The 14,757-nt window shown below is 51.8% G+C and overlaps 1 protein-coding gene across 13 annotated transcripts in view; it reads right to left on the bottom strand.

Moving 5' to 3' along the window:
• RIMS1 (regulating synaptic membrane exocytosis 1) overlaps positions 1-14,757 on the bottom strand; it is a 292,497-nt gene that overhangs the window by 21,114 nt on the left and 256,626 nt on the right. For 7 of the 13 annotated variants that reach the window (XM_054162531.1, XM_054162522.1, XM_054162523.1 and 4 more), the window contains one exon: positions 14,022-14,254. The exons of 1 other annotated variant lie outside the window; for it this stretch is intronic. In XM_054162531.1, the coding sequence (XP_054018506.1) occupies positions 14,022-14,254 (233 nt within the window). Of the gene's footprint in view, positions 1-13,073; positions 13,192-14,021; positions 14,255-14,757 lie in introns of those variants that run through there. 5 more of the 13 variants (XM_054162518.1, XM_054162520.1, XM_054162527.1 and 2 more) reach the window with 3 other exon arrangements.

Below are 14,757 nucleotides of genomic sequence, written 5' to 3'. Positions count from 1 at the left end.
CTGCAGGGAAAGTTGGGTGCTCAAGTGCTCGTCATGAATTCAAGCCATACCTGTAAATGCAGCTCCATGTATGCCCACAAAGGACACTACAGCACAACATGAAGCTAATCACAGTACTTCCAGACTACTTCAGAGGCCATTTTCCCTCTTTCTATACCATCCAAAAGCAGAGGATAAGACAGAGCATCACATCTTCTTTCTGCTTTGCAGAAGGCACTGGCAAACCTGTCACCGCTGACAAGCACTGGAAAACAAACTGGAAACCAGCAGCTGCAGGGAACATTGGCACCAGGGACAGTGGGAAGGGGCAGCAGGAAAGGCAGCAGCTCAGGAGGAAGGGAAACTGTCATAGCCAGATCATACAAACAGATCATACTGCACAGCCTGCAGTAACCAAGCAGCAACTCTGAGTCTGAACCAGAGACTTCAGACCCCACACTTCCTCGCAGGTAGCATCAAAAGATGACAAAGTCCTTGGCACAAGATGAAGACATCAATAAGCAAACCTTATTTTCCTCCTCCTGGGCTTCCCCTGGGTTCAACAGAACCTTGCCTTTTAGAGTGAGTTCAGTCTCTACCTCAGCACAGAGTAACTCCAGCCTAGCACCAGCACATCCCTGCAGGGATCTCAGTGCCTATTAGCTGATGGATCAAGACCACAAGCTACAGAAGTGAAGCAAAGTTGCCTTTCGTGGTGGGATTACAGCACGGTGCTTGAATCGGGCAGAGCTGATGGTCTGAAGGTCAGGCTTGCTGCAGCAGAGGCACTAATCTCATATTATCTGCAGTCACATGAAGGATTTCAGAGAGGTTTTTAGTTTGTTTTTTCCCTTGGGGCTGGCAGATGAGGCTCCATTTGCTGCTGGGGATTACTGTGGTCATTAAAGAGAGTGCTTCTTTCTGGGTGTGAGAGGTTAGCTGCTACTGAGCACAGATGGCTAAAAAGATAGCAGTGGCCACTTAAACAGCAGGCAGGAATAAGACTGCAAATTCTATGCAGGGAAGGCAGGGCCAAAATAAGGCTTGAGCACAAAGTCAGCATGGAAAGAATAGATTGTACCCAGTAGGAATCAAATCACAGGGTAAGGATGAAGATCAGAACACAGCCTTGCTCTGCTCTTACGAAAAGCTCTTGCAGGAGGAGTGCACTTTGGCTATTTTAGCTTCCAGACTGCCTCAGTTTAGAATTCCACGAGTACAACACAGTTGACCATGGTGGAATATTGGAAGGGAACAGCAAGCACCAAAGGTGCAGAAATTCTGGCTCATTTATGTCAAAGCATTCCTGCCTCCCTGCTGAGCAAGACAGGAGTGGATGGTCATGAGCTAAGGGGTAAGCAGCTTCTAACAGAATCATGATGAAAGACAACATCAAGAGCATGCAAGTATCACAAAAGAAACTGCTTGGGAAGCTCCTTGGAGCAAAACCAGAAGTGGGGAGATTCAGGTTGGATGTGAGGAAGAAGTTCTACCCTGTGAGGGTGGTGAGAGACTGGCACAGGTTGCCCAGGGAGGTGGTGGAAGCCTCATCCCTGGAGGTGTTTAAGGCCAGGATGGATGTGGCTCTGGGCAACCTGATCTGGTGTGAGGGGTCCCTGCCCATGGCAGGGGGTTGCAGCTGGATGGTCCTTTCCAACACTGACAATTCTGTGAGTCGTATGTTAAATGATAGAACTACTGCCAGAATAAGAAACAAAACAGAAGTTACTTTGGATAAGCTTAAGTAATATCCAGAGTTGTTATAATAACTGTTTCAGAGCCTTTAAATAACAATATGTTATTAAGTACACAATCCTGACACTGGGATGAGGGGTTCCAAGAAGAACATATATATGTGTTGAGCTGGAACCTCCTGTGCTGCAGTTTCCATCCACTGCTCCTTGTCCTACCCCAGGGTGCAGCTGAGCAGAGCCTGTGCCCTGCCTCCTGCCCCCCAGCCCTCAGCTCTTGAGAGACATTGATCAGATCCCTCTCAGCCTTCTCCTCTGCAGACTGAACAGCCCCAGGGCTCTCAGCCTCTCCTCCCCAGGCAGTGCTGCAGTCCCTTCAGCATCCTTGGAGCCTCCCTTGGGCTCTCTGCAGCAGATCCCTGTCCCTCCTGAGCTGGGCAGCCCAGAGCTGGCTGCAATACTCCAGGTGAGGTCTCAGCAGGGCAGAGCAGAGGGGGAGCAGAACCTCCCTGGCTCTGCTGCCCACACTCCTCTGAATGCCCCCAGGACCCCCTTGGCCTTCTTGGCCCCCAGGGCACATTGCTGTCCCATGCAGACCTTGCTGCCCCCCAGCACTCCCAGCTCCTTCTCCTTGGGGCTGCTCTCCCTGCTTTCCTCTGCCAAACCCTGCAGGGATCTCTCACTGTGCCATCTTCCTGCTGAGCAGGGCAGGTAACCACAATGTTTTCAGGGAGTTTGCAAAGAGCACTTGTGCCAGTGCTGAGCAGTTATTTTGAGAGCAAAACTGGCCAAGTGCATCCAAAGAGCTTCTCACAGCGACCCCAGCACTGTGCCACCACACAGGACAAATGCTGCCAGGCTGCATCCTCGAGTACAAAGCATGAGCTGAAAGGAAGGTCAGCAGGATGAAAGGAGAGACACCCAGTGTGGGGTGGATCCATTTGTCATTATTTACACTGAGTTCATGAGCTGCTCACTTGTTTTATGCCTTTCTCCATGCTCACCATATGACAAGATTTGAGAGATCCTTACAGTTACTTTCTGACTTCACAGCATCACAGTATCAGAGTACATCAGAGGCTGGAAGGGAGCTCCAGAGAGCACCCAGTGCAGCCCCTGCCAGAGCAGCAGCACCCAGGGCAGGCCACACAGCAATGCAGCCAGGGGGGGTTGGAAAGGCTCCAGAGAAGGAGACTCCACAACCTCTCTGGGCAGCCTGCTCCAGGGCTCCCTCACCCTCACCCCAAAGAAGTTTCTCCTCCTGGGGAGCTGGAATCTTCTATGACTTGTGGTCAACAACACCTTCAGTGTAACACCCAAAGTGTGCCAGGTCATCAGACACCACCACAGGCTCCTTCAGCTCATTTTCACACCACAGAGGATAATCTGCTGTATAAACCTTTAAAGCAAGACCCTTCTGGCAGAGTATTCCATTGAGATCCCCCAAAGAGAAGCATTCTCAGCAGAAGGTCATGAGAAACAAGGATGCTTAAGGAAGCCAGGGAGGAAGGTTTGCATGGCCCAGCAGCACAGAGGTGAGTCCTGCTGCCAGGTGCTGCAGGCATCACAGCTCACAGACACGAATTTCCATCTCAAGGGAGCTGACACAGCCCTGGTTTGCACTGTGAGCATTGCTAACCGTGTTTGAGGTGCACAGCTCCATACGTGGATGCTGAAGGTTCCATGGGGGTTTTCCTTACCACAGCAGCCCTGGCTCCAGCTGCACACAGCTGTGGTCACACGCTCTCTGGGCACTCTCTCAGTTAGGAGATTCTCTCTTACAACGTGTCCCCAGGGACTCTAAACAGCCACAGGTGTTTTTTGCAGTCTGGTTTACATCTGAAGGTTTTTCAGGAAGCTTTGGCTCCTCTGCAGACTGTGAGGTTCTCAGTAGGTCACTTCCAGTCCTGGAACTGGCTCCTCCATGCACCAGGACTTACCGTTCCTTCGGGAAGCGCTTTAAGGCCTACGGCTGCCAGCCACGCCAGGAACAGAGAGCCACTGTTACTGTGCAGGGGTCTGACATCCACTATAAAAGCCAGAACACAAATTAAGAGCACATAAAATCAATTGCACTACAAAGCCAAGTCCAACAGTGCATGTTTATATAGCAGCCACAGCAGTTCTTGCTCCAGCTGGGACCGCACGACGCTCGCCGTAGTGCTGCAGCAATCCTCAGCAGGGTAGAAAGCTTTGGTCAGCAAGCAGAAAACAAACCCCCACTCTGCAACAGCTCCTCCACGTGTCCTGCAGAACACTCTGACTGGGTTCCTACCACACTCCTGAGCCTTGGAACCAAGGGGAGTCTGGTCGTGGCAGGCAGTGGGATTTGTGAACACCAGCCTCTCCAGGGGAGCTCTTGGAAACAAGCACACCCCACCACCAAAGAGAAGACTTTGTGCCTAGAGAGGAACGGCCTCTGTGTGCTAAATGCTGGCCAGCAGGCCTGTGGCAAGGTCTCTAAGAGCAGGAGGGATGCTGTGACGCAAAGCACCGGGGCACACGGCTCAGCCCTGCGGCTTCGCTCCATTCACACTTTGCTGACGCAACACGGAGCACAGCCTCTAAGCACTGCCAGCCCCGGGCTGAGGAGCACTGTGTGAGCACAGACACAGAGGAAGAGGTGAGAAGAAAGTCAAGAGACGTCACAGAGAGATCATCCAAGACCTCCACGAACATCGAGTCCAACATTATACCTGTCACACTAAGCTGACATCACTCAGCTCTCCTTATGGCACCACTGATCCAACTGGATGGAAGAGATGACCTCTGGAGGTCCCTTTCAGCCCAAACCAGGCTATGATTCTGTGATTTTGTGATTCTGGGGTGCTATGATTCCATGATCTGATTTGCCTCACTGTTTCTCTTCCTCACTTTTCACTTAAGCTCATGTTCATGGAATCATGGAATGGCTCAGGTGCAAAGTGACTTTAGAGCTCATCTCCAACCTCCCCACCATGGGTAGGGACACCTCTAAGCTGGACTCAGCTGCTCAAGGCCTCATCCTGGCCTCGAACACCCCCAGAGAGGAGAGATCCACAGCCTCCCTGGGCAGCCTGTGCCAGAGTCTCACCACGCTGGTACCGAAGAACTTCTTCCTCAGCTCCAGTCCAACCCTGCTCTGCCTCAGCTTCAGACCACGACCCAAATATGGTTTTGCCCTTTGAGCAACAGCCTATTTGCAGTTATATATGAAAAATAAGATCAATACAAGAGGACCAAAGCACAGTATTAATCAAGACATCAACATGTAAAGATTCTCCTCCCTCCCCAGGAAAAACGTGCCTGTGCTGCTCCTTCTGCCAGCAGCAGACACAGCCAGCACCAGGTCACAGCATCACAGAACGGGCTGGAAGGCAGCCACCCGTATGTGCTCCAGCGTGACCTGCCCTAGGTGGTCCTGCTCTGGCAGGGGGTTGGACTGGATGATCTTGGGAGGTCCCTTCCAGCTCCTAGCACTCAGTGACTTTGTGATCTTGTCCAACCCCCTGCAGCGAGCAGGGACACCTCCAAATAGACCAAGACCAGCTCCTTTGGACTGCCAGTGCAGAGCTGGTCTCTCACATTGCCTTCTCATGAGTCCTATGCCTTGGTTCCCTTCTTCAGCAGTATCAGATCTTGCATTTGTCAGGCTCTAGGCAGGAAGGGATGGGCAATCCTGGCTGCTCAAATGTCCATCACACAGAACACTGCTGCTGGGGGTGCCAGACACCCCCAGCTTCCCAGGAGAGCAGCAGCTCGTTGCTACAGCTTCCCACTAAGCAAGGCTTGGGAGCCACCAGGCACCACCAACTGAATCTCTGCAACATGAGAAATGACTTCGTGGGCAAAGGAAGTAAATGGTATGTGAGTGTCTGCCTGTGAGCAGCAAAGACTCCCACAGAGTAATGCAAAGCAATCCTCAGGTGACTGATGAGGACGAACACACAGCAGGTTGCTGTGTGGTGGGCTGCCTTGGTTCCTTGAACCTCTGATGTCTGTGAAGCTGCAATTAAGCATTTGCAGAGTTCAGCTGGAAAGTCTGAACAGATTGTCAAGTTATGGTAAAGCCAAGTCCAGGGGGGAACCTTCCAGCAGAGCCCTGGGGATATGGGAAGGCAGAGAGCGCTGTTTGCTGAGGTAAGGTAAGTGACTCCACAACAGGGAACAGCCATCCAGTGCTGCACAGCATCCTCCTGCCTTACCCAGGCTGACCCACACCAAACAACCGAGCAGCCAACACTGCCAGGGCAATCGACACAGCCTGAGACAGGCCTCACAGCTTACGCTGCCTGTGTGCTCCTGGGAGCTGTGCGGCCGTCAGCCTGAAAGGGGAAGCGAAGGCAAAGCTGGGAGGCACTCAGAACACCAACACCTGCCAGCTGTGCCAGACAGGGCTGGCTCTGGGAGAACATGCTTCCAGATCCCAACATCTATCACTTCCTGGCATTTCTCCTGCTTCTTCTTTTTCCCTTTTTTCTCCATATTTCTCTCTCCCCCCCCCACCTTCCCTCATTTTTCCTTCCTCCCCCCCTTTTATGGTGGGGGTTTTATTATTCATTTATTTTTCCTTTGTCTGTAGATTCTTGGCACTCAGAAGAGCATTTAGCAGCTGCCACAAACCTGCTAGTCTGACAGGGTGGCTAAAACTCAGTGACACTTTCATGTACACCCTGGCAATACAGGTACATGTAGAAAGAAAAGAAAGCAGGCAGTGTAAAAGTCAAAAGCCTGCCCAAACTCAGACCTGGGCTGCATTCTCACTGCTCTCTGACTGATCTCCTTCACAGCTGGTAGGTTTTGATGGATGTCACTCAGGTGCACAGAGCTCTCACTTCCATGACATGCATGTGAACCATAGAACACAGTCACAGAATCATTGGTGTTGGAAAAGACCTTTAAGAGGCACAGTATCACCCAACCATTCTCCACCTCTGCCAAGGCTGGTGCCAATCCACGTCCCTCAGCACCACAGCTCTGCCTCTTTGAAACACCTGCAGGGATGGGGATTCAGCCACCTCTCTGGGCAGCCTGTGCCAGCCCTTGACAGCCCTTTCAGTGAAGTGCAAGGAGATGTGACCAAAGAGCTCAACTCTGCTGTGAACAAGCCAACATTCCTTGGGTTCTCAATCTCTTTTTTCTCTTCTCTTCTGTCTGTGCTTCAGGCTGGTTGGCAGGAAGCAAGGCTGGACAAACAAGCAACATGCTGTGCTCCTTCTCATCTCTTCTATCATTGCTCTATTTTAAGCCTTGTCAAGGGGCTTATTACTTCTGTTAATTCACTGCCATCTCAAGCATGGACAGGACTCTGGGCAAGAAATGTTACACAATCAGAGACCAAATTCCTTTGGCACTCAGTTTACATTAGACTGCTGCTGCTTCTTTTCTTGGAAACAAAGTCAGCATTGGGTGGGACAGCAGCCCTGCTTACCAGATCCACTGCCAGACATGGAATGGAATGGGTTGGGGTGGAAGGGTCCAACCCCCTGCAGCGAGCAGGGACACCTCCAAATAGACCAAGACCAGCTCCTTCGGACTGCCAGTGCAGAGCTGGTCTCTCACATTGCCTTCTCATACAGATTCCTATGCCTTGGTTCCCTTCAGCAGTATCAGATCTTGCATTTGTCAGGCTGTAGGCAGGAAGGGATGGGCAAGCCTGGCTGCTCAAATGTCCATCACACAGAACACTGCTGCTGGGGGTGCCAGACACCCCCAGCTTCCCAGGAGAGCAGCAGCTCGTTGCTACAGCTTCCCACTAAGCAAGGCCTGCCCTGGCTGATCCTGCCCTGGCAGGGGGGTGGACTGGATGTTCTCTAGAGGTCCCTTCTAACTCCTACCATTCAGTGATTCTATGAAATACTTTGGCAGCCTCTGTCTGCAATTCTGTGTTACATTTACTGACAGTATCAAGGGAAAAGCCAGAGAGTGACAATCCTTGAAATCCAACAAGAAATGGTCACAGCAGGAGAGTTTTGAGGACCACTTGAGCAGAAGGTGGTCTGTGACAAGTCAGTTGTGCCCCAGCTAGACATTTGGAACAGCCCTGAGAAGGGAATCCTGCAGATCTGGCCGGTTTTGAAGGAGCTCCCGAATCAATGCTTAGGAGTTGGATGAGCTGCTCCATGCTCAGCAGGCTCCCTCTTTCAAATGACATCACAGCTTAGCTTAGTGAAGGAAGTCTGCTTTGGAAGGGAAAGAAGCGTCAGGACTATCAAAAATAAGCCACAGGACTTGAAAGAAACACAGAACAGAAGCAGAGAATCACAGAATGGCTCAGGTTGGAAGGGATCTCAGAGCTCCTCTGCTCCAACCCCCTGCCATGCCTAGGGACACCTCTCAGCTGCACTCAGCTGCTCAAGGCCTCATCCAGCCTGGGCTTGAGCACCCCCAGGCAGGAGGCAGCCACAGCCTCCCTGGGCAGCCTGTGCCAGAGTCTCAGCACCCTCCTACTGAAGAACTTCTTCCTCAGCTGCACTCTAACCCTGCTCTGCCTCAGCTCCAAACCATTCCCCCTCATGAACAGTCCCTCTGCAGCCTTCCTGCAGGATCCCTGCAGGCACTGGCCTCTAGTGGGCCTTGGTTCTTCTACAAGTGGCACAGAAGGAGAGCAGTGTTCCCCTGGGGGGCTGCAGGTTCTCTGCAGCCTTCTCCAAAATGCCACAAGCTCCAGAAAGCCACAGGCTGTGGAAGTGCTCAGGCAAGAGGCACACAAAGTGCAGTGAGACTGATGGTTGATGTTGAGACTCTCCTACAGACTGCTGCTTGTGCAGCAATGTCTAACAGGAAGGCAGCAGAGCTGTGCTTTGCTCCTTTGGGGCAGTGCTCTACTTCCTCTTTCTGTCATAGTTCTGATACTCTCTCAACCCTGTCTTTGCACCTGCACGAAGCAAAACCGGTGAGCACAGCGTGGATCAGATGGGAGAGCAAACAACCCTCTGCAAGCACAGAGCAGTGGAACACAGGCAGTGCCAGCAGCTCTGTCTGTAAAACTTCCATGAGGATCAAAGACAAACAGCAGAGTGAAGCTGCACTTCCTAAACAGGTTTTGACATTGCAGTTCTTTTGGTATTACACTGCCCAGGGAGGGGGTTGAGGCTCCCTGCCTGGAGCTGTTGAAGGGGAGGCTGGAGAGGGCTGTGGGCAAGCTGCTGGAGTTGGGGCTGTCCCTGCTGAGTGCAGAGGGCTTGGGCTGCCTGAGCTCTGCAGCTCCCTCCCAGCCCAGACCATCCTGTAATTCTTCAAGACATGTATGTCACAGTTCACCTAAGAAGCAAGACCCTTTCCTGTTCTTTTGGATATGCTCCTAAACCTCACGCTGCTGACACAGTGGAACAGCTCAAAGCACAGTGATTGCCGCAGCACTATCCCTGCTGAAAAATTAAGGGGAGAGCTCCTGGCTGCCTGCAGCTCCCTGCAAGGAGCTTGTGCAGAGGCTGCTGCTGCTCTCTTCTCCCAGGGCATTAGTGAGAGAAGAAGAGGGCAGAGCCTCAAGCTGCCCCTGGGGAGGTTGAGAGTGGAGCTTAGGCAGCAGAGTGGTCAGGGCTTGGGATGTGCTGGGCAGGGAGGTGGTGGAGTCCCCAGGGCTGGCTGTGTTTGAAGGTGCTTTGGCTGTGGGGCTTGGGGCTGTGGTTCAGGGCTGAGCCTTGCAGAGCAGGGCTGATGGTTGGGCCTGGGGACCCTGAGGCTCTCTTCCAGCCTGAAGGTTTCTGTGAAAACTGAGGGAGAAATTGCAGCTAGGAAAGCACAGGAATACTTCTGAGTGCAAGTCAAGCAGGTACCTGGCAGGAGGCAGAGTCAGAATGTGTGAGAGTAAGTGATGAGAGCAGCAGGGCTTGGAAAGCAGGAGGCCTTATTAGGCAATGTGCTGGAAGATGAGCAGCTGGAGCTGAATGATGTTTCTGTTACAGGCAGTGAATTCCTGGCTGGACAGCCACAGTAAATAGAGGAGAACATGCTTACATTCACTCCATGGCTTCAAAGCATGAGCTATCCTCACCAGAACAAAGAGTTCCTCTGACAACAGGAACCAACTTCTTGCCCCTGCTTTTAACAGCATTCTGCATCCTTTCTTCACCCCTCCTGCTGCAGAAACACTTGGGTGCACATGGGGCTGGTATGAAGCTTTTGCTGGGTTTAGGAGGGGTGCTCTTTGCTGCCAGGTGCCAGGTTTAGAGCCCAGAGCCTGTCACTATCCTCAAGGCACCCCTGCATGCCTGCTGCTCCACTACAGGCTTTCTCAGACTGCCTGAAAGAGAAATCCATCTCAAAGTCAATCTCCCTCCAGCCTGCTTTTTGTGCAACAGAGCTGCTGTCCTCAGGGACCACCTCACCTATGCAAGGCAAGCTCCAATGGCCTGTGAAAAAGCACAATCTGGATGGGAAAGAGCTTCAGGATGGACCAGCACACTCCTGTTAGGCTGCACAAAGGGACATTCCTCAATCACCTTCTACAACTACCTCAAAGGAGGTTGGAGTGAGGTGGGGGTCAGTCTCTACTACGAGGATGCTAGGAAACACTTCTTCATTAAGAGGGTTAACAGTTGCTGGAAGAGGCTGCCCAGGGGGGTGGTGGAGTCACCATGCCTGGAGGGGTTCAGTGTGGCCATGGCACCTTGGGTTTAATGGCCCTGGGGGTGGAGGGCTGGAGCACCTCCCCCGTGAGGAGAGGCTCAAAGAATTGGGTCTGCTGGGTCTGGAGAGAAGGCTCTGAGGAGACCTTATGGCTACATTTCAATATCTGAAGGGGACTGAGAGGAAGGCTGGGGAAGGACTGTGCAGAAGGGCCTCTGGGGATGGGATGAGGGGCAGTGGTTTGGAACTGGAGCAGGACAGAGTTAGGCTGGACATCAGGAGGAAGCTCTGTACAGTGAGGCTGGGGAGACACTGGCACAGGCTGCCCAGGGAGGTGGTTGAGGTATCCCTGGAGACATTCAGGATCAGTCTGGCTGTGTCCCTGGGCAGCCTGCTCCAGCTGGAGGTGTCCCTACTGCCTGCAGGAGGGTTGGAGAAGATGACCTCTGAGGGTCCCTTCCAGCCCACTGCAGTCTGTGACTCTGTAACCTCCATGCTTCCCATCCCGTCTGCTACTAACAGGGCAGCCTGTGCCAGTGTCTCACCACCCTCACTGCAAAGAATTTCTTCCTCATCTCCACTCTGAATCTGCCCTCTTCAAGCTTCAGTCCATTCCCTCTCATCCTATCACTCCAAGCCCTTGTAAAGCCCTTCCTGGCCTTCTTGTAGGTCTCCTTCAGCTACAGGAAGGATGCTCTAAGGTCTTGCCAGAGCCTTGTTTTCTTTCACCGACGATCTCATGAGGCACAGACACGGAACAAAGATCTTCCCACAGCACTGGGAAGGGCTGCACAGCGTGGTGTGATGACTGATCCTCCTGAAGTCTGACACAGAGTGGCTCTGCTTCACACACGCAGGGAAGCCCCTGCCCACATCCCCATCCCCAGGCTCGCTCACACACTCCCTGCCCAGCTGAAAAGGAATCAGTTTCTTCAGGAAAACAGCTACACAGCCACCCAGCAGCAGTTTCAGGCACTTCACTTCTGGCTTTGACAGCAACAGATCTGTGCAGGATGCTGAAAGCAATCATTGTCTACTAAAGGCTAAACCCAGCCTTTATTCTTCACATGAAACAAAAGCCAACAGCCAAACCAAGACCGAGATGCAAGTTAATTTTACTGCTTTTCTAAAGGCAGGAGGAGATGAGAACCTCAGGTCTCCAGGTGCCGCAGGAAGCAGCTGAGCACCTGGTTCAGCTCTGAGGTTTTTGCTCTTCTGTTCTGAGTTTCCAGACAAGTAACTATGTCATGTGTACCTGGGTTAAGATCATGCAGGTCATGGATAAAACAAAGTGACCGGCTCAGGGCAAAGCCCCAGAGGAATTCCTGCTCCTTTCACACTCCCTTTGGAATGCAGCATTCCTTCAGCTACTGCAGACCTGCAGCACAGCTCTTGGGAGGCCATAGCCCTCCACACCAGTTTGAAACCTTCAGCATTTGGCTGCTGTGGAGCTTATTTTCACATAAGCCATTTTAAGGACCTAAACCTGTAACATTTGTATTGATTTTAGTTCTCACTAGCAGAGATATTATTCCCTTAGGCAAAAGACATTCAGGTGAGTTGGACCTTTGGAGATTTCTCCTCCCCTCTTGTGCAGTAGGGGAAGGAAGCAAAGGGAGTCCCTGCTGCAGGGCATAACTCCTCCGTGCCCAGCAATGGATTTTCTGTGGCAAAGCTGTCGAGTCCCACCTGTGTATTGCTCTCAAAATGCAGTAAGCTCACTGATGTCTGACATCCTTTAACCAACCCCCAGAGTGCCTCCAGGGCACAGCACACTCGCTCTGTTCCCACCACGGACAGCACTGCTTGCTTGACCCATTCAGGCACAGCACAGGTCACTCTCAGCTCTGTTTTACCATCATGAACAATACACAACCTGCTTCTCAGACTGGTTTGCTGTTGGAGATTCATTAGAGCTTCAGATGCTCCATTCCTTGCAAGATTTCTATTGCTTTAACATTTACACCAAGTGACACTGGAAGGGCTCCAGCAACACAGCCAGCCCTGGGGACTCCACCACCTCCCTGCCCAGCACATCCCAAGCCCTGACCACTCTGCTGCCTAAGCTCCACTCTCAACCTCCCCAGGGGCAGCTTGAGGCTCTGCCCTCTTCTTCTCTCACTAATGCCCTGGGAGAAGAGAGCAGCAGCAGCCTCTGCACAAGCTCCTTGCAGGGAGCTGCAGGCAGCCAGGAGCTCTCCCCTCAGCCTCCTCTCTTTCCCACTAACCATCCCCAGCTCCTTCAGCCTCTCTCCAGCAGCTTTCTTCTCCAGGCCCTTCCCAGCTTCCTTGCCCTCCTCTGCCCTGGCTCCAGCACAATACCTACAGTATTTCTGTACAATGCCTACAACATTCTTCACAGTGAGCAAAGCATCAGCCTGCCTATGCTACAATACCACTTTTTATTACCTTAAGAGCATGTAATAGATTCTGCTGCCCCTATAAGAACATCTTAGTGCACAGAGCTATCACTGCTCCAGCCTCGTGCCCAGGCAGAGTGCATTTTTGAGCCACACAACATTAACCACCATTCTAGACTTCAGCTATCCTACTGCTTAGGTCTTTTGCTCCAGATGCATGTTGATACACTTCCTGAATTCATTGATCAATACACTTCCTGAATTCCTTGATCAGTTAATCAAAAAATCAGAGATCATTACTTAAATTTGTGTATTTGTACTTCATGCTGTTCCAAAATGAACAAACACTGTAGAGAAGGATTCCAAGCTTCTCATCAGACCTGAGCAAGCTTCCTGCTGTGAGAGAATCACTCCTACTGCTTGTCTGGCAACAAGAGGGAAAGCAATAGGAAAGGGTGAGCTACTTGATGATAGAGAGAAGATTGCTCCTTACCTCAGCTGGGAGCGCCCTGGCTGTGTGAGAGGACTGCTGCACTATGCCTGCCTCCTCTGCTAGGCTGAAGCTTTTCCTCTTTCTTTTCCTTCTTTTAGCAAGAAAGAACCCTTAGGGTCATGGCCTGCTCCCACTGAAGGCGAGAGCAAAATTCTTCACTGAGGTTCAACGGAGGCAGGACAGAGACTTTAAAACATTGACTCCCTCCCACCCCCTGCCTTTGTATCTGTCGGTTTTGCTCCTTCAGGCTATGCAGATAGGAAGCTTTTAAGGTTTCTGAAGTCACAGTAAAGACTTGGAGGTCTGCTGTTCCCAGGGAAGCATCATGCTCTCATCTAATTTGTCTGAAACCACTGACCCCAATTTGCAGTGCTGGGTTCAAGGGGAAAAAAACCCCAACCAAACCAACAACAAAAGAGATTTGTTCTTGGACTGTGAGATCAAAAGTAGGTTAAAAACATGTCTCTCTTGCCACTACAGGTACAACCTTTTATCCAAGCCATTCACCTCCTGAGACTGCAGCTACTCAGCTCAGGAGAATTCCTAAGTACACAGAAAGCTTCTCTTAGCCAAACCATTACCCACTGCCATTCACCTCCTGAGATTTCAGCTACTCAGCTCTTGAAATCTCCTGGGCACAGAAAGCTTCTCTTAGCCAAACCATTACCCACTGCAGGTGGCACCCACCTAGGTCTCCTTGAAATGAAGAAACCATAAGCCCATTTATGACTGGTCAGGACAGAAAGTGGTCATGGTACACATTCTAGAAGGCATTTGGATATTGCTCCTTGCAGTTGAAGAGCAGAGCACAGCAGCAGCTCAGCTACTTGCTGCCGGCTGGCAGCGCTCCTCTCCCAGGAGCGCTCTCCGCTCGCACCACGGCAGGCAGGCAGGGTCGGCCACCTGCGGTGAGAGCCCTGCTGCCCAGGAGGGCTGTGTCCCACTCACCTGTTTGGCTAAGCTGAGATGTGCTTCTGCTCCTTCGAGACACTATGGCCACCACCTTGGCACTCAGGCTGGAGCGCCTTTTCTTCCCACCTGTTCCCAGCATGCCGACAGCCGTGTCCGACTGGCTCCCGTCAGTCTGCTCCAGCTTATACATCTCTCCGCTCACACTTGTGCTCTTTGTCAGTCTCCCTGAAGTCCCCAGCCGTCTGCCTTGCATTTTAGGAGTAAATGTACTACAGTTACAAAGTAAAAACAAACAGGTTAATTCGGCTGCCAGACAGCGCTTCCCAAGCACCTTTCTTTGTTTCGTTTCATTTGGGGTTTGTCTTAATTAAGCAAAACCATTTGGGTGCATTTGTGCTTATTCAGGTCGCTGGTGAAGGTTAATTGGGTGCTTCTCAGTGTCCTTCATCTCTTGGAGGGAAAGAGATAGAGTGGTGTAATGGGCACAGCCCTGTGTGTTTCACAGGGAGGGAAGGAGAGACAGGCAACATTCAGAGGCCGTGTGGAGCCTCCCTGTCTGTATCCCCAGAACACAGAACAAGAACAATTTAATGACAGAAAACGAGTATGGGCCAGGGAGTGCAGGGTCAGAGAATGTGCTGAGTTGGAAGGGACCTCTGAAGGTCACCTAGTCCAATCCTGCTGCAGTAAGCAAGGACATCCCCAGCTAGATCAGACTGCCCAGAGCTCTGTCCAGCCTGACCTTGACTGTCTGCAGGGATGGGGTCTCCAT

Source organism: Dryobates pubescens, chromosome 6 (assembly GCF_014839835.1).
Source record: "Dryobates pubescens isolate bDryPub1 chromosome 6, bDryPub1.pri, whole genome shotgun sequence".
NCBI lineage: Eukaryota > Metazoa > Chordata > Aves > Piciformes > Picidae > Dryobates > Dryobates pubescens.
Note: the sequence above shows the minus strand (reverse complement) of the source record. Positions and strands in the feature narration are given on the sequence as shown.